Source organism: Sturnira hondurensis, unplaced genomic scaffold (assembly GCF_014824575.4).
Source record: "Sturnira hondurensis isolate 20B ecotype Veracruz unplaced genomic scaffold, ASM1482457v3 Scaffold0004136, whole genome shotgun sequence".
In the NCBI taxonomy this organism is placed as follows: Eukaryota; Metazoa; Chordata; class Mammalia; order Chiroptera; family Phyllostomidae; genus Sturnira; species Sturnira hondurensis.
Genome location: NW_028076767.1, coordinates 54,328,899 through 54,354,785, shown reverse-complemented (window position 1 = coordinate 54,354,785; position 25,887 = coordinate 54,328,899). Strand labels below are relative to the sequence as shown.

The window sequence follows — 25,887 nt, the reverse complement described above, 5'->3', positions numbered from 1 at the left end:
CACTCTTAACTGTGTCCCCGCCCTTTGCCAGATGACTTGCTCTTGTTTTTTTTTCAGTCATATTTCCACTTGGATGCATGCTCCCACCCCAGCTCTGCCACATCTCAACAGAGCAGTTAGCCTTAATTTTAGTTTTCTGAAAAATCATCTTATTTGGCCTTTGTGCTATCTCTTCTGCTCTAATAAATACTATGCAGTAGACTCACTTTATTAATAGTAGAGAATGAGAAATCAAGCATGCATAAAAACATGTGTGGGAAAAGCGGAAAGAGAAATCTAATTTTCCATACCCATATTCCAAAGGAATGTGCAGTTCACGTTCATCGGCGACTCTTCTTCGTTTAGAAGTGCCTTCAAGAAAATTCAGTCAGTTAACATAAAAGATGAGTTTATACACATGACAATTTTTAAAATAGTTTTGAAACTTCTCTTTAAATAAAATATCTTAATGACTTGGATTAGTGTTGTCCTACAATGCATACATTATTTTTAGATGGTTCAACAAAACACAATGTATAAAGTAGAGGGGCTCTTTTCATTTCCTTTGGTCTGCATGACAAAAACTAGTCTTTCCAACAAGAATACAAAGCAAGATAAAAATACATAGCTCTCCGTTCATTTTGTTATTTAAAATTGTCTAAAATTAATAGGAGGGAAGTAAGTTTAGACAACCATATATAGTTGTTTTCTTTGAAAATGAGTTTTAAGATGCTGAAAATTTTCAACAGCTGGCTCATACATTTAAAAATAGTTTAATGTCTAAGTTTATATAAATTCATAGTCGAAAATGCTACTAATGCTTTTAATTAAAGTACAAAGGAATTAGATTATAATTACAAGTAAAACTTTTCAGATGACAACCAAGTTTCACAAACACAAATGTATATATCGACACAACATTTCACTACACACCTCAATATATTCCTAGCTACTGAAATGAGAATAGAGGATAGTTTTAGAATATTAATGTAAAAACTTTCAACAAAGATCTCTAGAAGTTTATAAAAGGTCAAATAGAAAAACAAAGATGTGGTATGTTAATGAAGAATAATCCTACTCACTAATACAAATGACACTGACCATGTGTTGGGCAGATATGCAATTGTATCTTAAGTAACCAAGTGAGCTCGCTTTTATAAAGTACAAAAGAAGTCCATTGTCAATCAAATACTAAATTCTAGAAGCATAAACTAAACACAGAAGCAGGAAAGTATTCAAAATCAAGAGCTGTCATTAAGCAGGTTCTAAAATTGCAAGCAATGAGAATAAAAATTGTAATGGGTCACAGCCTTTGAAAATACATGCTGACGTTTCTTAGCCAACCTAAACCTAGCTGTAACTTGATTCCAATGAGATCATTCTCAGAACACTGTATAAATAAGAAGTCTTGCTATGGTTTGCCTTCTACTTCACAATAATAAAAACAAAGTGTAGGTACCAGAGTGTGGACTTGAAGTAAGTGTGGAAGAAGGTGTGCCAAGAAAAGCAGGTGACTGGGATTCAGAACATAAGGCAGCAGGAGCAGAGCCTGGGGCTTTTGCTATGTGGAGGTTACGAGGTGTTGAGTGAGCTGTGAGACTGATGGAAGGGCTTTTGACAGAGGAGGTTGTTTTATTCAGTTTCATTGAAGTTTTCTCTCCTTCAGTATCACTATCTGATTCATCTTGGTCTTTATCATCATCATCATCTTCTTCTGATCCTTCTGTATCTGATTCTGAATTACTATCTGATTCTGGGAAGTAAAAGAAGCATTTGTATATTATAACTAGATAATCAACAACAATTTGCAGTTTGTACCTAAATGGAATAGTTCAGGAACCAGCATCTGTGAATGAGAACTCAAATGAGCAATCTTCCTGAAGAGTAAATCTTTATCACTATCTTGCAAGCTATTAGAGTACAGGGTATGCAGCCTATAAATCCTCAAAATTCTTCATTGAAAGTGTCCATTTTACTCAAAACTTTACTCATAAAACAGTTCTTCTCATATGACACTATTCACATGATGAGTTCTGCTTAGTGGCTTTAAATTACTTTTAATTTACTGGAAAAACTAGAATACAGAGGGAATAGAATTGATTATTTAAATTAATGGATCGAACTATATCAGGTTCAGTATGAGGAAGAAATGGGGCCTACCATCACCTTTCACCTGGACTTTGGAATAAAAGAGAAGGATCCTCTGGAGGAGTCTGGCTCTTTTGGCAGCAGTTACTTTACATAGGACTCCATCAGGCTTCTCAGGTTTCACCAAGACCAGAATTACTGAAATAATTGTGTGGGGTAATTTAATGACTTAGTAATGAAAGTCTGTTCTAGCAATGTAGCCCTATAAATGCATCCATTCCTACAGATATATAAAATCTATTCCTGGACTAAATGTGGTAAACATAGGGCTGATATGTACACTCTATCCAAATGGTTTCCAGAACAAGAGCTTTTGTGGAATTGTGTTTTGTGTAGTATTATCTGTATACATTAAAGTTCATTATAAAAGCTGTCTTTGAAAGTTGTTAATACTGACACTCATTGTCTTTTCACATAAAGTTATCTTTATGGGAACAACAGGAAAAATATTACAGAAAAAGTTGTTCTATCCTGAGCAAGAAGGTTGTTTCTACCTTATGATACTTTAATTTGTATAACTAACTATATATTGGCAGTTAGAAAATTTACAAATGGATTTGTGGCTGACCAGTAACAAATCAAGAAATTCTGATAATATGTATTTCATATTTGTATTTAAAATTTAAGCTTTCTTATATTTTCAATCCTCTGTGGAATAAGAAGGAAAGGGGCAGAAAAATAGAAAGAAGATAAAAGCAACAAACCGCCCCCCCACCAAAAAAACCAGAAAGTGAATCAAAATAAAATCAAGAAGCAGCTTATATGTTGTTAAATAAGTTCTGTGTTGCTAATAAACATTCATAGGAATTTAGGTTTTTGGTATTTCTGAATGACGGTGACACATTTTATCAAGTAGGAGAAGAGATGAAAAAAAGAACCAATGAGAGGCCCTGAGTGAAACGAAAATTAAACAATCTTATGAAATTCATGCATCATTTACACTTACTTTGAAGTGTTATTTGTTTAATGTTATGCAAATAACAAAGCTGAGAATTTCACTTAGGATTTCCAGTTTCAGTCACTCCTCTGTTTTACCAGCTACAGAAGCACGCACAGCCGTGTGAAACAGTGAATGGTTCTTAAGGCTGTGACTTAAGAACCTCTTTAGAATATTTTCTTTCATGTGGCATTTACTGAAATATTTTAAATTTTAAAATTGAAAATAACCTGATTGGCTGTCATCAGATTCATCATCTTCATCATCTTCATCCTCTTCCTCATCATCTTCCTCTTCATCCTCATTCGAATCTTCAGAATCTTTACTACTGGGAATGTCTGAATCTGTTCCTCTAAACTGTTCCACTAAAGATTTTGCAGGATGAGAGTGATGTTGTGTTTTCACTGGGTTGACATTATTGCTAGCTGCTTTTTCCTTCCCTTGACTATGGAGTATGGGAGAGGCGGAGGGCATCACAGCTGTCTGACTGCCAGGGGTCCTTCTCCCACCTACACTCAAATTCACAGGTGAGGAAAAAGGGGTACTACTTGCAGTAGCAATGTTTTCACTTATCTTACTCTGCATTTTAGTTTTGGTAGTAAGTGCTAGAGGAGCTTCTTGAATGACACTTTGAATAACTCCATTTGGTTGGTGATTACTTAAAAGTGCATTTGTCAAGAATGGATTAGGGTGGTTGTTTTCTAATGTTGGTTTTGGATGTGCTGGTGAACTAGAGGTTCCTTTTGGATTTGACAAAGCTGCAATAACCTTCTTCAGGCTCTTGGATGACTCCTGTTTCTTTAACTGTGCTGGAAATGTCTGTTTATATTGTTCCTGTTGAAACACAGTTAAAAGAACAAATCAATAGTGTACTGTAAGAACAAAGATTACTTTTATTTTCCTTCAGTATCTGACAACAATGCTTATACACAAAGTTAAATCATGATTAAAACTGCTATAAAAGTTCTGGCTGTGATGAGTAGCTGGTTGTTAAATCTTGGCTCGACATAATATATGTAAGTTCAATTAGTGTTTTTCCCTTAAGATATTTCCTGACTATCCCCCTCTTTCCTATTGCTCCCATTTTCTAAATAATGCAAGACTGAAGCTCTAAAATCACCCTTTACTTTGCTTCAAGTCAGCCATATTACTATAGCTCTTGAAGTCTTTCATTAAAATATTGCTCAAATGTAGGCTATATCATTTCTTCACAATCAACTCTCAATAGATGCTATACACTAATGGCAATTAAATCTTAATGTAAGTCTAATATTATATATTAGCTTCTCAGTCAAAAGCTTTAGTGCCCCTTCCATCATTGCCAAGTTTATAAAGCCTAAATATTTCTGATATTCAGATTACTTTTTTAGGTAGGCACTAACCTACCTTTCTAGTCTAACCAGACTACCTGACACACCTTGTGCATGCCATACTTTCACTATGCCATATTTCGTTACAACTATTTTCTCCGCATAAACACCCTCCATTTATAAATATTAAGCTGATGAACTGCTGTTCATTCTTCAAAATCTAACCCAAGAAGCTTTCCATGTCTGTCCCAGCCAGAGGCGCTCATGGCCTCTACCCTAGGAGCATCTCGATTGCCCTACATTGTACCCTATACAACCTGTAGTATCCTGTACAACCTGTAGTATACATGATGCAAAGCTGATGGAAATGCTGGCTCGGCATTCTGTGGGATCTACTTTAGAGGGCCTTCAGCATATTAGCATTGGAAAGAGTATAATAAAAGTTTAAAAAATTATCCTCGTGAAAAATTAATAATCTGTAAAGCATTAAGCCTTAAAATTTACATCTGTAAAGAAGGAACAATATTACAGAATCTTCTTGAAAATAATAAAATCATATAGATTTTATTTATTAAAATAAATTTAAATTATCAAAAACAAACTGAAGTAGAATGATTAAAACATTTTAAGTTACCGAAACAGAAGGTAAAATTCTGTAATGAAAATCATTGCCTTGAGCCCTTGCCAGATGCCTCAGCTGGCTGGAGAGTTGTTCTAGACACCAAGAGGTTGTGGATTTGATTCCTGGTCAGGGAGTATTCAGGGGAAGGGGGCAACAAACAGATTGATGTTTCTCTCTCATACAGAGGTCTGTCTTTCTCTCTCTCTACCCTTCCTCTCTCTTAATATATCTTTGGGTGAGGATTTAAAAAAAGAAAAGAAAAGAAAAAAATTGTTGCTTTGAAATTAAAATCAGCAGTGCTGTTAGCACTGGACCCACAGGTTTTGGTCAAGGCAGCATTTGTTGGGCATTTCACAGGGTAAATGTAGATGAAATGCCATACAAAATGACTTCTTAAATATTTTAAACACAGGTACTAATCAGCAGCATGCAATTCCTATAAAAACTTCTTTAGTATATTAACATCTTCACTGTATTAATTTAGAAAATTATTAAGATAATTCATTGTAAACAGAGATTGTCACATAATATTTGTACTTAAGGGAACCCCTCAAAAAGAGAAAGTGCTTAATCAATTCTTAATCACTGAATAAAATATGAAAATTATACCAAATAATTGTATTTACCTTTTAAAAGTAACTTTACAGCAAAATTCTTAATGCTTTAAAATACTTAATTTTTGTTAATATTTATATGACAATTTATATGACAAATATTGCATGCTATAGTATACTGTATACCAGTATGTATATATAGTACTGAAACTTCACATTTACATATGCTATTATAATTTAAATTTTCAGCAGAAAAACTTGGTGTATTTTCATTTCCTAGAACACAATTATGTTATATAATCATTTTGTAGTTTTTTAAATAGGTAATAATTTTTCCTCTAAATATACAGGATCAAAAACAGTCATGAAAACAAACCATTCCCTTAAGTTTATATTTTAATTTTCTGAAATTGATCCTTACTTTATACTTCTGAAGAATCTCTTCCCATAGTTTGACATCTGAAGGTTTTCAAAAATCACCAAAGATATCTGCATTTTTATATCCCAGACTAACATCAGTTAGTCTTTTATAGGAAGCATGCTGTTCCTTTTGATATGGGGGGTAGAACATAAACGGGACTATAGGAAGACATACATCTGAAGCTCTCTATTCTATCTCCAAGCCCTTCCTCTCCAGGCCCTACCTGAGATTCTAAAGATGACAAAAATTCTCCAGGCAAAACTGGTAAAGAAAATTCATTCCTGGTCTATATACCCAATTAATGTATTGGGTTGGCCAAAAAGTTCATTTCCTTCTTTCCATATAACGGCTCTCACAGTGCTTGGTTGTCTTTAATTTCATTTGAAAGAATTTTGTTTGACTGTATTATGACAGCTGTCATATCAGCATGCATTTAAAAAAAGCTTATCAACATTGGTGAATTTTTGTGTAGTCATTTTAATATTGAACATGGAAGAAAACACACCACACTTTCAGCATCTTATGCTTTATTATTTTAAGAAAGGTAAAAACAAAACTGAAACACAAAACGGACTTGTGCAGGGTGTGGTGAAGGTGCTGTGACTGATCAAACATGTCAAAAGTGGTTTGCAAAGTTTCTTGGTACTAATGACATTCTGTCCACACAATTCTTTGCTGTGGGGCTGTCTTATGCATTGGAAGATGGTTAGCAGCATCCCTGGCCTCTACCCACTAGAAGACAACAGTGGAAAACAGTCACTATACTCAAAATATCCAAATCCATAAAGTTATTGGTGAAAAACGGGCCTTTCAGACACCACTGCCACCCCAGACCTTTCAGTGCCCAGCTATGGTCAACCCTACCATGTTCTTTGACAGCACTGTCAATAGCCAGCCCTTAGGCCAGGTCTCCTTTGACTCTTTTGGAACAAAGTTAGAAAGATAGTATAAAATCTTTGTGCTCTGAGCACTGGAAAGAAAGGTTTTGGTTATAAGGTTCCCTCTTTCACAACACTATCCTAGGATTTACGTGCCAGGGTGGGGACTTCACACACCACAATGGCACAGGTGGCAAGTCCATCTACAAGAGAAATTTGTGGATGAGGATTTCATCCTGAAGCATACAGGCCCTGGCATCTTGTCCATGGCAAATGCTGGACCCAACACAAACAGTTCCCAGTTTTTCATCTGCACTGCCAAGACCGAGTGGTTGGATGGCAAGCACGTGGTCTTCAGCCAGGTGAAAGATGGAATGGATGTTGTGACAGCCGTGGACTGCTATGGGTCCAGAAACGCAGGACCAGAAAGAACATCACCATCACTGACCGTGGACAACACTAGTAAATTATAATTATGTTTTATCTTAGCCACCAGACCATTTCTTTTGTAGCTCAGGAGAGCATCCCCTTACCCCCATCTGCTGGGAATGTTCTATACTCTTCGTGCTCTCGCTGAAGTTTATTTGGTTCCATATTTTCCTTACCCTTCCAAGTTGACCTGGATTACAGAGTTAAGTTTATGATTATGAAATAAAAACTACAGCAAAAAAGTTATTGGTGAAAAAAGTTAAAATGAAAAATATCTTTTTTCATTTTTTTAATTGTTGTTCAAATATAGTTGTCTCTATTTTCACCCCACCATGGCCCCCCACCCCACCCATCCCTGCCTCCCACCCTCGATCCTACCAGCTTTGGCTTTGTTTATGTGTCCTTTATACATGTTCGTTGAGGGAAACTTCCCCTATTATCCCTTATTACCCTTTCCCCTGCTCCTCTCTGGTTATTGTCAGTTTGTTCTTTATTTCCATGTCTCTGGTTATATTTTGCTTGCTTCTTTGTTTTACTGATTAGGTTCCACTTATAGGTGAAATTGTATGACATTTGTTTTTCACTGCCTGGTTTATTTCACTTAGCATAATGTTCTCCAGTTCCATTCATGCTGTTGCGAAGGGTAGGAGTTCCTTCTTTCTCTCTGCTGCGTAGTATTATTCCATTGTGTAAATGTACCACAGGAAAAAATATGTCTTTTTGGAAAAAAACACATGGACTTTTTGACCAACTCAATATATTGATTTGAATTAAATGTCCACAGTGTAAGAGTATGGAAGGACCCAATGATTACATAACACTTAAGAAAAGCATAGACTAGTGAGGGAGGCAAATACATAGCGAATATCATGAAAAAAACCTGAATCTTTCATAAGAAATACAGCAAAATTATTTTTATTAGACATTCATGTAAAGAAAAAAAAACTGATATAAAAGAAATATTTATAAAATACCTTTAAGTCAATACTAGGCACCAAAAGCAACTAGATAAAGTCATTTAGAGTTCAGTCTAATGTGAATGCCCACTCACATAAATATCTCCCATTAACTCCTATTGTTTCAAAAACACTAAATTATTTCATTTTAATCATGGGCTTTGAAATCAGATAGCCCTTGGTATAAAACACTTCTGCTCTTAAGTTGTTAGGTGGCAAGTGGCTTAACGTTCTGACACTTAATTTCTTCTTATCCCACAGTTTTAGAAGGATTACATAAGACCATATATGTAGAAAGCATTGCATGACTACAGTTGTTAAACAAGTATTTAACAAATGACTTTCTCATAGCAGTCATATAAAATTCTTTTTTTTAGATTTTATTTATTTATCTTTAGAGGGGAAGGAGAGAAGGAGAGAAATATCAATATATGGTTGCCTCTTGTGAGTCCCCTGCTGGGAACTGGCCTGCAACCCAGGCATGTGCCCTGACTGGGAATAAAATTCTTTAAATAAGAAATTCTTGGAAGAAAATTAAAAAGCCTTTCAAAGGCTTTCAAAAATAATGCAAATATTTCTTGATGTTACTCAGTAAATTAATTTATATTAAAGTAGAATATACATTAATAAGAATTAAAATAGCTCCCACATTTCCAGACAAGATAGCAGCATAAGCAAGCATGGTACTTGCCTCCTCCCACAACCATGTCAAAATTACAACTAAACTACTGAACAAACATCATTCACAACCACCTGAAATATGGCTAAATGATAGTCCTACACGTGGGGAATTAAAGAAGCCACATCAAGATTGGTAGGAGGGAGCAGAGACATGGAACAGGCTGATCCCATACCCACAAGTGATAGATAAAAACTGGAAGAGATATCTCCACTGTGGAGGCACCCTGAGGAGCAAGGGGTCCCAGCCACATACCAAGCTCCTCATCCCAGGGTTCCAGTGTCAGGATGCAAAGCCCCCATAACTCTGGCTGTAAAAAGCAGTGGGGATTGAGGTTGAGGGAGACAGGCTTCTGGAGTCTCAGGCACTTCCTCTTGAAGGACCCATGCAAGGATTTACTTGGATTTACTCCCTTTGAGCTCTAGTGCTACAGCAATAGCTTATAAGGCACCAGGGACATATGGGGAGAAACTACATTGTCCAGCTTCAGGTCGAGATGGAGCTTCCCCCCAGACAGAGGTGTTGGCAGAGGCCATTGTTCCTTTTCCAAGTCCTCCCCTGCACAGAGAGGGGTGACGAGCACCATAACTGAATCTCCATCAACCTGGCTCACAGAGTTTGCTCGACCTGGTGATTCCCTGAGGCCATGCTCCACCCAAATTTTGGGCCCACCCAAACTGCTTCCAGTAGTGTTTCCATACAAATGGCCTGTCTTGGCTCATGCTTCAGATTTTTCTAAAATCTCTCAAACAAGCAGTGTGCCTCAGACCTCTCACTAAGTGGCCCCAGGACTGGCACTAGCAGTAGTTGGCCTTAGTTAATAGCTTGGTCTTGTATGGGCACCTCCAGGCCCAGCAAAAGTAGCAGCCATCTGCAGATAATGTATAGCTCATGCTAGGTGGCTGTAGGCAGAGAACACGTGGCTACTGACCTTGGTTCGTACCTCCTGGGAGGCTCAAGAGCCAGTGTGCCCAGTAGACAACTTACGACCACATTGAAGGTCACCACCCAACCACCACCACCACCACAGGTGACACACTCAAAAGGTGGACTCAGTAGGAACCAGAGCCTCACTGAAGTAAATCCTGCTTAGAGGGGGTGGGCCCTTGCATAGCTCATCTTCTACCATGGTCAGAGGTCATTGGTCATAGCCATTCCTTACAGCTAATTGATCTGGGGATAAATCCCTCCCACTGATGTGACAACAGCAATCAAGGTGAATCTACAACAGGAAGGCGTACCTAGCCCACACAGGGTGCACCATGAGTGACCACTCATTCCATGAGTGCCCAATGGAATACCTACCATATTAGGTCATGCTACCAAGCCTGGGATATTTAGCAGCCCTACCTAATATACAGGAACAAACACAGGGAGGATGCAAGAATGAGAAGATAAAGAAATATGTCCCAAATGTAATAACAAAACTCCAGAAAAAGAACTAAACAAAATGGAGACAAGCAATCTGTTACAAGCAGAGTTTAAAACACTGCTTATAAGGACGCTCAATGAATTTAGTGAGAACCTCAACAACATAAAAAAGATGCAGTCAGAAATGAAGGATACACTAACTTATATGAAGAATTATTTACAGGGAATCAACAGCACAGTAGATGAAGCCAAGAATTAATCATTTTGGGATATAAGGAAGTAAAAAACACCCAATCAGAACAGGAAAAAGAAAAAACAACCTAAAACAATGAGGATGGTATAAGGAGCTTCTGGGACAACTTCAAGCATATCAACATCTGCATCATGGGGGGGGGCAGGAAGGAGAAGAGAGAGTGCAAATGAAAAATAGAAACTCTACTTGACAAAATGACAGAAAACTTCTCTCACTTGGTGAAGGAAATAGAAGTATGAGTCCAGCAAGCACAGAGAGTCCCAATCAAAATGAATCCAAAGAGGCCCATACTAAAACACATCATATTTAAAATGAAAAGAGATAAAGAAAAAGAGAGAATCTTTTAAAAAGCAAGAGAAAAAGCATTAGCTACAAGGGAGCTCCCATAAGGCCATCAGCTGATTGCTTCTTGGCCTTTGGCTAAGATCAATGGATTTTTGGAATTAGAAAATGGAATAGGAGCTTGCTCAATCTATTCCACACATCAACCTGGTATTGCTGTATTTCCAGGACTGATACACACACACACACACACACACACACACACACACACACACAGTCAGCTGATGTCTCAACAGAAACTTTTTTGGCTAGAAAGGAATGGCATGAAATATTCAGAGTCATACAAAACAAGGACCTACAACCAAGATTATTATACCCACAAAGGTACCGTTTAGAATCAAAGGCCATATAAAGGTCTTTCCAAAGAAGAAAAAGCTAACGGAGTTATCACTGCCAAACCAGGATCACATGAAATGTTAAAGGGTCTTATTCAAGGCGAAAAAAATTAAAGATAACAAATATGAATAATAAAATGACAATAAATACATATCTATCAACAATTGAATCTACAAACAAAACAGATGAACAAGCATAACAGAAACAGACTCACAGATACAGAGAACATTTTGACAAGTGCCATATAGGAGGGGGTTGTGGGGAAATGTGAAAAAGGTGAAGGGATTAAGAAGTAAAAACTGGTTGTTACAGAATAGTCATGGGGATGTAAAGTACAGTATAGGGAATACAGTCAATAATATTCTAATAACTCTGTATGTCATAGGCTACAAGATTTATTGGGATGATCATTTAGTAAGGTATATAATGTTTAATCACTGGAGTGTACACCCAAAATAAAAAAATAATGCATGTTAACTGTATTTTGAAAAATAAAAATAACTTGAAAATGGGAAAACAACTAAACAGCCCCCAAAGTGTAATTTTTCGTTTGCTTAATTTACCCATGGAGAGTCAGTAATATGATGTCAGTAATAATACCATCTAAAGATTGAACAGTGCACTACAAACTGACACGTGCATGACATTATAATGCCATTGGCCATTCCATTTAGATCAGTGGTTCCCAAATCTGGCTGTACTTTTGAATCACCTGGGAAGCATTTTAGACATGCAATACCTTAGTCTCGACACAAGAGATCCTGACTTAATTGTTCTGGGGTAAAATTTCTTATTTAAGTTTCTCAGGTGATTCTAATGTATACTTACATTTGAGAACTACTCATTTAGATTCTCAAAAAAGTCTGATTTGTTCAAGCCATCTTTCTTTGACCCTGTTCTTAAAGTAGTTACAGTAAAGTAAGAGTTAATGGACTAGACATTGTGACCTTTTAAAGAAAAGCAGAATATCATAGTGGTTAAAAAAGGCACTCTGGTTCCATACTCCTGGGTTTGAATTGTAGTGTGATCTGGGGAGAGTTAAAGTTTATGTATATCAATTTTATCATATGTTAATGATCATAATAACACTTACAGCACTAACAGATACTAGTACCCAATGAGTAAATGCAGGTTCAACACTTAAAACAATGCCTAGCAAACAGTCAGTGCTCTGTCAGTGTTAGTTAATATTTAGCATGTGTAATAATAATTTTTGTAACCAAAAGACAGGATACTGTGTTCAAACATGTATTTTTCCTCTCTGCCCATTCTAGGATAAAAAGTACTGATCATTTAATTACTAGAATTCTGTTGAACATAAAGATATAGACTATATAGTAATATAAAACCAATAGTATAAAAATCAAGTTGAAAAACTGTCTCTGATGAGTGGTCCTGGTGTTCATGTAAATGAAAGTTACTTAAAATATTTTGTATTTCATAATTAACTAAGTATGGCAAAGGAAAATATGTGTTATAACAAATTTTTACACTTGAAATTGCTAAATTATAGAACTACACAGGTAAATTACTCAAGAATCTATTTCTTTAAAAATATATTGACATTAGAAAAAAGAATAATGAATTTTAAACAAAAGTAGTTGTGAAGTATGTCTTCAAACATACTTCTCCCCTTACTGATAAATCATTAAATCAGAGGAAGAATAACATGATTGTGTTGCCAAAATCTACATTAAGCAGATTTACATGTAAATATAAAATCAGAGAAATTTAGTTTGCTGAATATGTATTTTAATTCCTGCTGGTTTAAAAAAATAAAAGTAATTTAAACCTCCATATTATAGGACTATATGAAAGCTGTTTTTTCTAATAATAAAATTCTTAAATAATTTTTAACTCACCCGTTTAGATCGCAATTCACTGGCCAAAGAACTAGATTCTTCAGAGGTATTTTTATTCCCTGCTTTAAGTACATCAGGAGAAGGAACTATGAGTTTCGTATAAGTTTCCTTTTTGGCTTGATTTACCAAAGATAAAGGTTTCACATTGGACACCAATCCCGTAGACTGTATTACACTTGTGTGTTTGTTCACAGATTCCTCCTTTGCCTGAGAGCTTTGGAAAATAAATGGAAGCTGCTGTGACAAAACCTGAGGCTGCTTCTGCTGGGATTGGAATGATGAGTGAGTCTGGGATTCAGACACAAGAGGTAATGGCTGGTGTATTCTTTTTTCCTGGGCTTTTTCAGTTGCTTTCTGTCCATCTGCTTTTGGGTCTGAAATACCATGTAATAGCACCTGTAAATAAAAGTTAAAAGTCAACAATTTAACATCTATTAAAACAAAGAACACCAAGCAGGATAAAAGGAACTTTCAAGTTTTCCTAGAGATTTATGATAGATATATAAAGCTCAAATGAAACACACTAAATGTCTTTTAAAAAATGTTTCTCCACTTGATACTCCTTCTTATGCAAAAGTAAGAACTAAATGCAAGAATTAAATTTAAACTTTATAGACTTTGAGTGTCAGGATAAACAAGTTAATCCAAAAACAAGACTAATGTGTGGATATTGCCAAGGAAACTATTTATACCTGGTTGTTACTTTTATGTTGTGCTTCACTCTCTGAACCAGAATCATCATCTTCACTTTCTTCAATACTTTGATCTTCCTCCTCCTCTTCATCTTCTAGGTCATCTGAATCACTACTACTAATGCCTTCACTTGAAGTATCTGATGACGTGCCTGAATCACTATCACTGTTGCTAGAACTTTCTATAGCTTCCTTCCTTGGTTTCTGGATAAAAACAAGATTTTTAGCAAGACTTTAATTTTGGAAAATATTCAAGTTTCACTAAGAGGTAAGCTTTTTTAATTTTCAAATGATATTTTCAACTTCAACATGTCATTTTAGGGAATAGGGGAAAACCACACGTTATAAGGGTAATTACTCAACAAACTAATCAATTTAACTTATGTAACAGGAAGTCTCCAACGAAATATGCAAGCTGAAATCCTACCAAGCATTTTCTCAGACCACAAGGGACTGAAACTAGAAAACAACCCCAAGGAAAAAACCCCAAAACACTCAAAATCATAGAGATTGAATAGCATGCTACTAAAAAATGAATGGGTCAAGAATGAGATTAAGGAAGAAATCAAGAAGTTTCTAGAAACAAATGAAAATGAACTAACAACAACCCAAAACTTAAGGCACACAGTGAAGGCAGTCCTGAGAGGGAAGTTCATAGCAATACAGGCCTACCTAAAAACAACAGAAACATTTCAAACAAACAACTTAACCCTATGCGTATACAAGACTCGAGGAACAACAAAAAACAAAGCCAGAGCAAGTAGAAGGAAGGAAATAAGCAAGATCAGAGCAGAATTAAATGACATGGAGACTAAAAGCACAATTCTAAGGATCAATGAATCCAGGAGTTGGTTTTTGAAAAGATGAACAATCAAAAAGCCTTTAAGCAGGCTCATCAAGAAAAAAAGAGAGAGGATCCAAATAAACACAATCAGAGATGAAAGAGGAGAGATTACAACTGACATCACAGAAATGCAAAATATTGTAAGAAATTACTATGAAGAACTGTATGCCAAGAAATTTGAAAACTTAGGTGAAATGGAAAAATTTCTAGAAAAATATAATCTCCCAAAACTCAGTGAAAAAGAGGCAGAAAGCCTGAACAGACGAATAAGAGCAGATGAAATTGAAGCAGTAATCAAAAAACTCTCGACACACAAAAGCCCTAGATCAGGTGGTTTCACAGGAGAATTCTACAAAGCATTTAAGGAAGTGCTAACCCCTATTCTTCACAAACTATTCCAAAAAATCCAAAATGATGGAAGACTCCCAAACTCTTTTTATGAAGCTAGCATCATCCTAATCCCAAAACCATATAAAAATACAACAAAGGAGGAAAACTTCAGGCCAATATTGCTGATGAACATAGATGCTAAAATCCTCAACAAAATATTGGCAAACGCATCCAACAATACATTAAAAAGATCATACACCATGACCAAGTGGGATTCACCCCAGGGATGCAAGGATGGTTTAATATTAGCAAATCAGTAAATGTAATACATCACACAAACAAAAGCAAAGACAAAAACCACATGATCATATCAATAGATGCGGAAAAAGCTTTTGATAAGGTACAACACCCATTTATGATAAAGGTACTCAGCAAAGTGGGATTAGAGGGAGCAATCCTCAACATAATAAAGCCCATATATGAAAGACCTACAGCCAACAGCATACTGAATGGGCAAAACTAAAACCTTTTCCACTAAGATCAGGAACAAGACAACGTTGTCCATTTTCACCACTTCTATTCAATATACTATTGGAAGTGTTAGCCACGGTGATCAGACAAGAAATGAAAATAAAGGCATACAAACTGGAAAGGAGGAAACAAAACTGTCAGTGTGTGCAGATGACATGACATTCATTGTACACAGAAAATCCTACAGACTCAACCCCAAAACTTCTTGACCTAATAAATGAATTTGGCAAAACAGCAGGATACAAAGTCAATATCCAGAAATCAAAGACATTTTTGTATACCAACAATGAAACAGCGGAAGCAGAAATAAAGAAAAAAATCCCATTCAATATAGCAAAAACAAAAATAAAATATCTGGGAATAAACCTAACCAAGAAGGTAAAAGACCTATATGCAGAAAACTATACAACACTGAAGAAAGAAATCAAGGAAGATACAAATAAATGGAGACATATACCATGTTCATGGATTGGAAGAATTAACGTCATCAAAATGTCCATACTACCCAAAGCAATTTACAGATTCAATGCAATACCTATGAAAGTACCAATGGCATATTTCACAGACGTAGAACAAACACTTCAAAAATTTATATGGAACGATAAAAGACCCCGAATAGCAGCTGCAATTTTGAGAAAGAAGAACAAAGTAGGAGGCATCACAATACCTGATATCAAACTGTATTACAAGGCCACTGTAATCAACACAGCCTGGTACTGCCATAAAAACAGGCACATAGACCAATGGAATAGAACAGAGAGCCCAGAAATAAACTCTACTCTCTACAGTCAATTAATATTCGACAAAGCGGGCAGTAACATAAAATGGAGTAAAGATAGCCTCTTCAACAAATGGTGTTGGGAGAACTGGACAGCTACATGCAAAAAAATGAAACTCAAACACCAACTTACACCATACATCAAAATAAATTCAAGGTAGATAAAATACTTAAATATAAGCCATGAAATCATTAAAACCCTAGAGGAGAGCATTGGCAGGAAAATCTCAGATATTCCACGCAGCAATATTTTTACTGATATGTGCCCTAGAGCAAGGGACATAAAGGAAAGAATAAACAAATGGGATCTCATCAAAGTTAAAAGCTTCTGCATGGCTGAGAAAAACAGTATCAAGATAAAAAGAGAAGAAACTGTATGGGAAAACATATTTGCCAATGATACCACAGACAAAGGTTTAATCTCCAAAATATACAAAGAACTTACATAACTCCACTCTAAGAAGACAAGCAACCCAATTAAAAAGTGGGCAAAGGACTTGAACAGACACTTCTCCAAGAAGGACATACAGAGGATCCAAGGACACATGAAAAGATGCTCAATATCGCTAGAGAGATGCAAATTAAAACCACAATGAGATACCATTTTATATCGATCAGAATGACCATCATAAACAAAGCAACAAACAACAAGTGCTGGAGAGGTTGTGGAGAAAAGGGGACCGTAGTACACTGTTGGTGGGATTGCAGATTGGTACAACCAGTATGAAAAACAGTATGGAATTTCCTCAGAAAACTAAAAGTGGATCTGCCTTTTGACCCAGCAATTCCACTGCTAGGATTATATCTTAAGAACCCCGAAACACCAATCCAAAAGAACCTATGCACCCCAATGTTCATAGCTGCACAATTTACAATAGCAAAGTGTTGGAAGCAAATTAGGTGCCCACCAGTAAATGAGTGGATCAAAACACTATGGTACATTTACACAATGGAATTCTATGCAGCAGAAAGAAAGAAGGAGCCCCTACCCTCCATGCAACAGCAGAGAAGGAACTGGAAAGCATTATGTTGAGTTAAATAAGCCAGGAGGCTTATTTAATATTTGTCAATATTAAATAAGGCTTATTTAATATTTGTCAATATTAATTGACAAATACCATATGATGTCACCTTTAACAGGAAGCTAAACAACAAAACAAACAAGCAAGCAAAAGATAACCAAAGATACTGAAATAGAGAACAGGCTGACAGTGGCCAGAAGGGAGAGGGGAGGGAATTTCAGGGGAAAAGGGGAAGGGTTTACAGGAACGAATGTGGAGGACACATGGACTAAGGGGGGTGGAAATGGGAGGGAGGTGGGGAGCACTGAGGGGGTGGGCTGGGATGGAAGTAAAAGACAGAAAACTGTACTTGAGCAACACGTAAAATAAATTATATATATATATATACACACACACACACACACACACATATATACACACACACATATATATATGTATATATACACATATATATATATACATATATATAAAGCTTATACTCTAGTGGTGGTAGTGGTGGTGGTGGCAGAGTAGACAGATGATTAATACAAGAGCAAATAATTCCATACAGTAGTAATAGTAAGTGCTATAGAGAAGAGAGGTAGCAAAGGGCTTAATGGGTATTTTAATTAGACAAAAATTTGATTTTCAAAAAAAAGATATTTATTTATTTATTTTTAGAGAGGGGAAGGGAAGGAGAAAGAAAGAGAGAGAGAGAAACATCAATGTGTGGTTGCCTCTCATGTGGCCCCCACTGGGGACCTGGCCCGCAACCCAGGCATGTGCCTTGACAGGGAATCCGACTTACAACCCTTTGCTTCACAGCCCACACTCAGTTCACTGAGCTATGCCAGCCAGGGCAAAAAATTAGATTTTTTATATTTCACATAAAAAATATGATATAGAGAGATATGTTAATTTGTGGAACACTTAAGATTCTATAGGAAAAGGGAAATCCAAAGCTGGTAGAAAGGGACAGTAGGTCACATAGCAGGAAGTTAGGGGTTTAAAGAATAGACAATAATAGTAGATAAAAACAGGAAAAATCATGAGATGAATTATAACTACCTATATAAGAGTGGAAAATACCTATAAACAATAAAATTTTGACAGTAGGAAGACTGATAGGAGAAATATTGAAATGGTAGAATAATAAGATTCTATACAATCCAAAGTTACTTAAGAACATTTCAATAGTGGTTGCTGACAGTTAAAGAACAAAACATAGAAGAATTGATAAATTATAGAACCAATGAATCATAAAAGCTATCGTCCTAAGAGATAGGGCCTTTCATGACTACTGAGCACGGGGAATGAGAGACAATAATATATCTCTTCAACAGGAAGCCAGGTTTAAGCCATAGTTACAGGTTGCAAATCTACACTTTTTGTTCTGTAACTTCTGAAATTTGATTCAAATGAAATAAAATTCATTAAGTGCGGAAAGTCACTCCTGCTGTTCTATTCTGCTTTTATGTTACTGTGTTAACTGCTCCAAACTAGTGACTGTAATGTTTCCTCCAAAGACACACCTTCAATAAGCTAACAGTGACCATCATTCCCTAAAGTATCTCCTCTCACAGCAAAACAAGAGTGGTGAGGAACCAAAGTAGTCATTAAAGGGAAAGAAAAGTAATACAGTAACATTAAACCTACCGTTTGTTAGAGAAACATCTCCATCCCCCCAATCAAAATCTGTTGTCGGTTTTTAAGCACCAATAGTAAGACTATGAAAATCATTGGGAATCTAAACTGAACTTATCATTTTTGGTTTCAGTAGGGGCTAGCTATGAAAGGAAAGAAATGAGGGACCCACAGTGATTTAACAGGGAGAAACAAACTCCTATTCTAATGCCCAAGTAATCTGTGGAGTTTTTATGCAAAGAGGGCACTGAGAAACGGGGCCTGCACTCCATAAGAAAGGGGTTTAAAAGTGCGGATCCCAAAGCTTTATGGTGCATGATATTCACTTGCAAAACTTGCTCCAACCAGCATATTCCTGGGTCCCAATTACAAACAGCACACAGGGAACTGCACTAACAAGCCCTTAATGTGATTCTGATGCAGGTGGGTTTGCATAGCATACTCTCTGACAGTGTGCAAAAGTCTGTGCTTTTATAAAAGCAAAGTTAATTATTTTTTAAAAACCCTCATCTAAGGATATGTTGTGCTGATTTTAGAAACAGATGGAGACAAAGGAGAAAGGGAGAGAAGGAGAAAGGGAGAGAAGGAAAGAGGGAGGGAGAAAGGGAGAGCTAAGAGGGACAGAGAAAGAGAAAGAGAGACACAGACAGACAGACAGACAGACAGACATCTATTGGCTGCCTCCCATATGTTCCTGGACTAGGTATCAAACCTACAACCTAGTATGTTCCCTAATCAGGGCACAAACCCTCAACCTTTTGCTGTACGTGACAACACTCCAACTAACTGAGCAAGCCAACCAGGGAAAAATAACAAACCTAGAACCCATTAAAAAGAGCGAGATGTAAGCAGACAAATCCAGGCATTGGGAAAAAAAACAAGAAGGAAAATGGGTATCAGTATCATCGATTTCATCTCCTCACTTGCTGTGTGTGTGTGTGTGTGTAGGTAGGTCTTTTCTATTTGTAGATAATTAGGTAATGTCTCTTTTATGTCATTTAAATGTTTTATTTATTTATTTTTTAATATTTTATTTATTTATCTTTAGAGGGGAAGGGAAAGAGAGAGGAAGAGAAACATCAATGTATGGTTGCTTCTTGTGCATCCCCTGCTGGGAACTGGCCCCTGCCAGGAACTGGCCTGCAACCCAGGAATGTGCCCTGACTGGGAATCGAACTGTGATTGTCTGGTTCACAGGCCCGTGCTCAATCCACTGAGCTACACCAGCCAGGGCTCATTTAAACATTTTAAAAATGAGTCTTAGATTCATCAAAAAATGATCAAAGAAGAGCTTATTCATCCACCCTCCTCCATCCAATCTGGGAAAGCATTTCAGAACCCTTGCTTTGAACTTTTATTTCACTGTATACTTATTTCTTCCAATAACAAAATAAACACATATAAGGCTTTCTATACCCAGTGTAGTTGTTTGAGTCTCTGGGAATAAAGGGGTGTGGCAAAGAGACAGCAACCTGCTCTAATGGGATATGCGGGTGCAGAGTATCAACAATGTGTTTTTAGAGATGAATACCGTAACTAAAACAGGATAACTGGAGAGACAGTGTGTTAGGGGGTTGGGTGAGATAAAGATTTAGATGCAGTTATCAGGCAAGATCTTTCTCTGCTGAGACCTGAATGGGGAACAAGAGAAAAACCTTCCAAGACAGGAAACAGCAAAGGAAATGAGTCTGATATGTGTGGAGAAAGGAGAGGCCAACTATGCCAGCTACGTGGCACAGGGAACCAGGGACATAGCTCATATGGAGAGATGGACTGGGGGGGTCTTATCATACCGGGTATTGTAGGCCACGGCAAGGAAACTATTCCAAGTGGGATAGGAAACTGTTAGAGGACGTGATAACATAAGAGGTTTTAAAATCCAGAAACCACTTATGTCTTTGGAAGGTTGTTTTGGCTGCTGCGGTAACAACCCTTTACACAGCAGCAGTAATGGGGCTCACCCAACCTTGAATTGTTTTATTTTTTTCTCAACAAGCTGTACATTTGTGTATTTTAATTTGTGACTTATTTTGTTTAATTTAAAATATCTAACTTTATTCTGCCCTGACTGGTGTGGCTCAGGGGGTTGGGTGTCCATGGCAAACCAAAAAGTCCTTGGTTTGATTCCCAGTCAGAGCAAATACCCAGCTTGTGGGCCAGGCCCCCCACTGGGGGGATGCAAGAGGCAACCAGTTGATGCTTCTCTGTCACATGGATGTTCCTCTCCCTCTTTCCCTACTTTCCCCTCTCCCTAAAAATAAATAAAATCTTACAAAAACAAAGCATCTACCTCTATTCTAAATATACATGCAAAATGAATATTTGGGGGACCTGGGCTTAACCAACGATTTTCAATGAGCAGTACAAAGCTATGTAACTGTATCCCCGAGGAAGGATTATCAAAATTAGCTAAAGAACGTTTTTTCAAACTGCACAGGAGGGCTAGTAAAGCAAATCAGTATTACATGATTTGTTACGTGAAATGTTGAAGGGTTTTCTTCAAAAAGAAGAAAAGTTTTTTAAAAGGATAAAAAATGAACAACAAAATGTCGATAAATACATACCTATCAATAATTTAATCTAAAAAACAAAATAAATTAACAAGCAGGAAAAAAACAGACCCGCAGATACAGAGAACTATTTGATGTTTGCCAGATGGGAAGGGAGTTAGAAGGAAAGGTGAAAAAGGTGAAGGAATTAAGCATAAATTGGTTGTTACAGAATAGCCATGGGGATGTAAGGTACATCATAGGGAATACAGTCAATACTATTCTCCCATCTAAGGACTAACAGGCCCCAACCCTTCAGAGATCAGTTGAGATCAGATATCTTTAGGATGGCATGGCTGTAGACTCTATAATATTCTAATAGCCATGCAAGTCACAGGGTGCGAGATTTATTGGGGTGATCACTTAGTTATATAATGTCTAATCACTGGGGTGCACACCGGAAACCAATAAAATACTTAATGTCAACTGTGCCTGAAAATTATTTTAATTTTTATTATAAAAATGATTTAAAATAAAAAATTAAAAAGGAGAACAGGGAACAAGAAGGGGGAAAAAGGAACATTTAGAATGTGCCCCGGAAGCCTCTGTCTCTGGAAGGAAATAACCCGGAGTGCATCACATCTGTCGAAGGGCAAAGGGAGCCTAAGTACAGCCCTGGGGGGTTTTCAANACTTAATGTCAACTGTGCCTGAAAATTATTTTAATTTTTATTATAAAAATGATTTAAAATAAAAAATTAAAAAGGAGAACAGGGAACAAGAAGGGGGAAAAAGGAACATTTAGAATGTGCCCCGGAAGCCTCTGTCTCTGGAAGGAAATAACCCGGAGCCCATCACATCTGTCGAAGGGCAAAGGGAGCCTAAGTACAGCCCTGGGGGGTTTTCAATGACTGCGCACTGTGAGGTTTCTCAGCTTCACCGGATGACCTTCCCCCAGGCCCTTATATGTCTTGCCAATATTCTGGGAAACATTTATTTTCTGTTGAGAAGGGAACTGAAATACTGTATCTAGAGGAAGTATTCTATGAAATATGCTGGACAAAAGAAAAAAATCTTTGTTCTGTTGATCTTGTAAAATATATGGAGTTTGTGCTGTCTTACAGAAGGACAAGGACAAGTTAACAAAATAGTTCCTCAGGATTAAAAATTAGAGCCTGGGAGGCATGTTGTTCAAATTTAAAATTCAGATAAATGCTACTTGTCGTCAGTGGTTACCTGTATCTTGCTCTTCTTGCTATAGTGTGTCAATCACTTCCCAGGTCCCCTGATATTACTGAGACAGTAGGGAAAGTGATGCAGGACCACAGACTTCTGATGCTTTTATCCAGAAAGCCAGGTCCAAAGGTGGGTTTCATAAAATGTGGATGAGAAGAAGACACGGCTCTATTTATTATCTTTGTTCCCAGAATGTTTGCAGTTGATGCTAAGCCTTTAACTCAGAATAAACCAAGATTTCTCAATCAAGTGGAAACGAAAAATGGGACCAAATTAACTGATAAGGGCACACTTACTGAACATTCTGCATATAATGTGTGAATTCATATATAAGGGGGTGTTGGGAACTGCTCTGTCTGGTTTCAGGAGTTGTAACTGCCCCCATGGATAAGGCTGAGTGAGCGACCTCCGGACTGTGAGCCACTAAGGAGACAAAGCTTATCTCCCTGGCAGGAGCGCTGCTTCTGCTTCATCCATCTCCACCCACAACGCTTGGTTGGTTAGTCAATGATGGGTACAACCCCTGAGAGGAGGGCAACCTAAGCCAGACATGATCACTTGGGAGACCCTCAAGGAAGGACTCGGCGGGCTGCAGCAAAGAGAGAGTGATGGACCTGAGCCCCCTGGCTATTCTGACATAGCCCGGGCCCCCATGTCCTCTGGAAGAAGCACTTCCTGGCTTTAATCCACTTAAGCCTAAAAACCTATGGCAGGGAAGGCGGTGCAGCCCTTTCCCGGCTAGAGTGGGTTCCGGGGTGATTGGGCATAAGAAAGAATTCCTAAAGTCCTGTGAAGCCTGCTTTGCTAAGAGTGCTTTCATTCATGTGATAAGGGTCCCAGCAGGAAATGAGTATGTCTCCCAAGGTTTTTGCAACTTCCTTACCAGACAGACACTGACTCAGATTAAGCCCTCAGATTTCTTTGAAATGTAATCTACTGTTCGACCCTTGCCACCTGACATTGATTAATGAGCTTTACCTGTATTCCTGCGTGTTCCGAACCTAATAAAAGCCCTTGAGGAAGGGGTTCTTGGTCTTTCTCCTTCGAGAGATTGACCACCTCTCCTCCCCAAGCAAATCATGTCTTGGTAGTATTATTTTCTTCTGTGGCAGATGGGGGAACTTGCAGGCAAAGTCACACCAACAAGGAGGGACCAAAAAAACTCAAAATTTATTTACAAAAAATTGTGTATTTACTCTTACATGTTTAAACTTCAGTCACCTTCAAAGCACTCTCCATCTGGTGCAGTACACCTATTGAGAAGTTTTTCCACTGCTCAAAACAGTTTTTGCACTTGTCGATTTTGATGCCTTTTCAGTGCTTCTGCTATTTTTTTGGTTTCATCTCTTTCATTGGCAAAACATTCCCCTTTGATGACTGTTTTCATCCAGGAAAACAAACAAACAAAAACCCGCTTGGGGAGAGATCCAATGAATAAAGTAGGGTGGGGAATGGGAGTAGTGCCCTTCTTGGTCAAAAAGTGACAAACACTCACCAGGGTGTGGGCAGGTGTGCCTGTAAATCACCCATCATGAAATAGGCAAAAGCACTGTAAGAGTCTTCAAAAAAAAATTCACTGAAGCTGAACGCAGCCTCTTACAACAATGCCAGTTAGTACACTCATACAGATAGGTTCTTCGAACACTCACCTAGCAGGGGAAGCCTAAGCTACAAGAAGCCCACCCTCCAGAAAGTAACTCTGGGTTTTTCTGGGTCCCTCCTTGTAAGTTAGGCATAGTAGGAGACAAAAAACAATAACAAATAATAAAGTAGAACAATTATACATGTGAATGTGTCCTGTCTCTTCCCACTACTTTTTACATTTTCTAGTCCAACCCTAGTCCTGAATCTGTGCAACCACCCCTTACTTGCAAGAAATGGCTTGTTGTCACTTGTTTCGGGGGATCCCTCGCTGAAGGCTTCGTACAAGCTTGATATCCAGTATAATACATTGCTGTCAACTGGAACGTGTTTTTTTGTTCATGTCTTCTACCCACAAATTTAATGTCTTTTCTCTCTTTAAGCACTTAATCACATACTGTGGCCATAATTTTTGCAGTTTAAGGCACACCAGCAGAACTAGCACACATTTCTTTTTCCTTTTTCACAATTTCATAAATAAAAGATCCATTTTACTGTAGATGTTAGCAACCTCAGAATGATTTTTTTTTAGTTTTTTTATGTCAAGAACTTTAACCTTTTCACTAAAAGGAAGCACTTTACAGCTTCTCTTTGGCATATCCAAATTGCCAGCATCACTGCTCTTGCACTTTAGAACCATTATTAAGTAAAACGAGAGTTATGGAGCACAAACACTGGGATACCGTGACAGTCAATTTGATAACCGAGATGATTATCCAGTGACTCACAGGCCAGTAGTGTAGCCTAGATACGCTAGCAAAGGGGTACTTCACATTCCAGCTGGGATGAAATGGGACAGTGCCAAATTTCATCACTCTCCTCAGAACAGAGCACAATTCAAAACTTACAAATTGTTTATTTCTGGGATTTTCCACTTAGTATTTTCAGATGGTGGGTAACCAATCACAAGGAACTGAAACCACAGAAAGGGAAACCACAGGAGGACAAGGGAGGGCCTACCATAATGAGCTGTCTGCTGAGATGCCAGTGAAACTCGCTAGATGATGTGCAATACTGAGTCTTCTACACACAAGTGGCAGCCACAGCGTAAGAGCAGGAAAAAAACACTGGAACCAGCAACAGAAACCCCTTCCTCTCCCAGTAATTCTCCAGGACCGCCTAATGACAATATCTAGTGGTAGGAGACCGTTCTGTGTGGTGTGGACCCAGCTCCCACTCAGAGATGCACAGGACCCACTCCCACAGATAGGTTCTCCCGTGGGGAATCAGGCCTGCAATGTGCCTAGGCTGCTCTGAGTCTTGCTTTTTACTAAAAACTCCCTCACCCAGCTACTCCCTCACCCAGCTACCCATTTACTGCAAAGTAACTTCCTAAAATCCATACTGAACCTTCCAAGGACAAATGTAACTGGTTCAATCACTTTTGCCTTTTCATTTACAAATATCCCTGTTCTCTGATGTGATTAATAGTATTGGCTCCTTTGTTTTCTGTAAAAGGTAACCACCTAAAGCAACCTGTGCATACTAAATGAGGACTATCATGTAATGTGCCAATAAAGGCCAGTCATGGTAAGGACCCCGGCTTTTGCTCCCCTTGAGAGAAAAGCCATGCTGTCTCTTTTCCTCCACCAGACTTTGTAGTTCGTGTGAACGTCTCTCCCCCA

The 25,887-nt window shown here is 37.7% G+C and overlaps 1 protein-coding gene and 1 pseudogene across 23 annotated transcripts in view; one reads left to right on the top strand and one right to left on the bottom strand.

Annotated features, from left to right (window-relative positions):
- Positions 1 to 25,887, bottom strand: part of BAZ2B (bromodomain adjacent to zinc finger domain 2B) — a 382,453-nt gene that overhangs the window by 91,779 nt on the left and 264,787 nt on the right. For 21 of the 23 annotated variants that reach the window (XM_037044636.1, XM_037044615.1, XM_037044614.1 and 18 more), the window contains 5 exons: positions 13,770 to 13,973; positions 13,078 to 13,473; positions 3,295 to 3,898; positions 1,439 to 1,732; positions 291 to 351 (listed from right to left, as the gene is read on the bottom strand). In XM_037044636.1, coding sequence (XP_036900531.1) covers positions 291 to 351; positions 1,439 to 1,732; positions 3,295 to 3,898; positions 13,078 to 13,473; positions 13,770 to 13,973 — 1,559 coding nt within the window. The remainder of the gene's footprint in view (positions 1 to 290; positions 352 to 1,438; positions 1,733 to 3,294; positions 3,899 to 13,077; positions 13,474 to 13,769; positions 13,974 to 25,887) is intronic. The other 2 variants (XM_037044634.1, XM_037044635.1) reach the window with 1 other exon arrangement.
- Positions 10,939 to 11,063, top strand: LOC118986081 (uncharacterized; annotated as a pseudogene).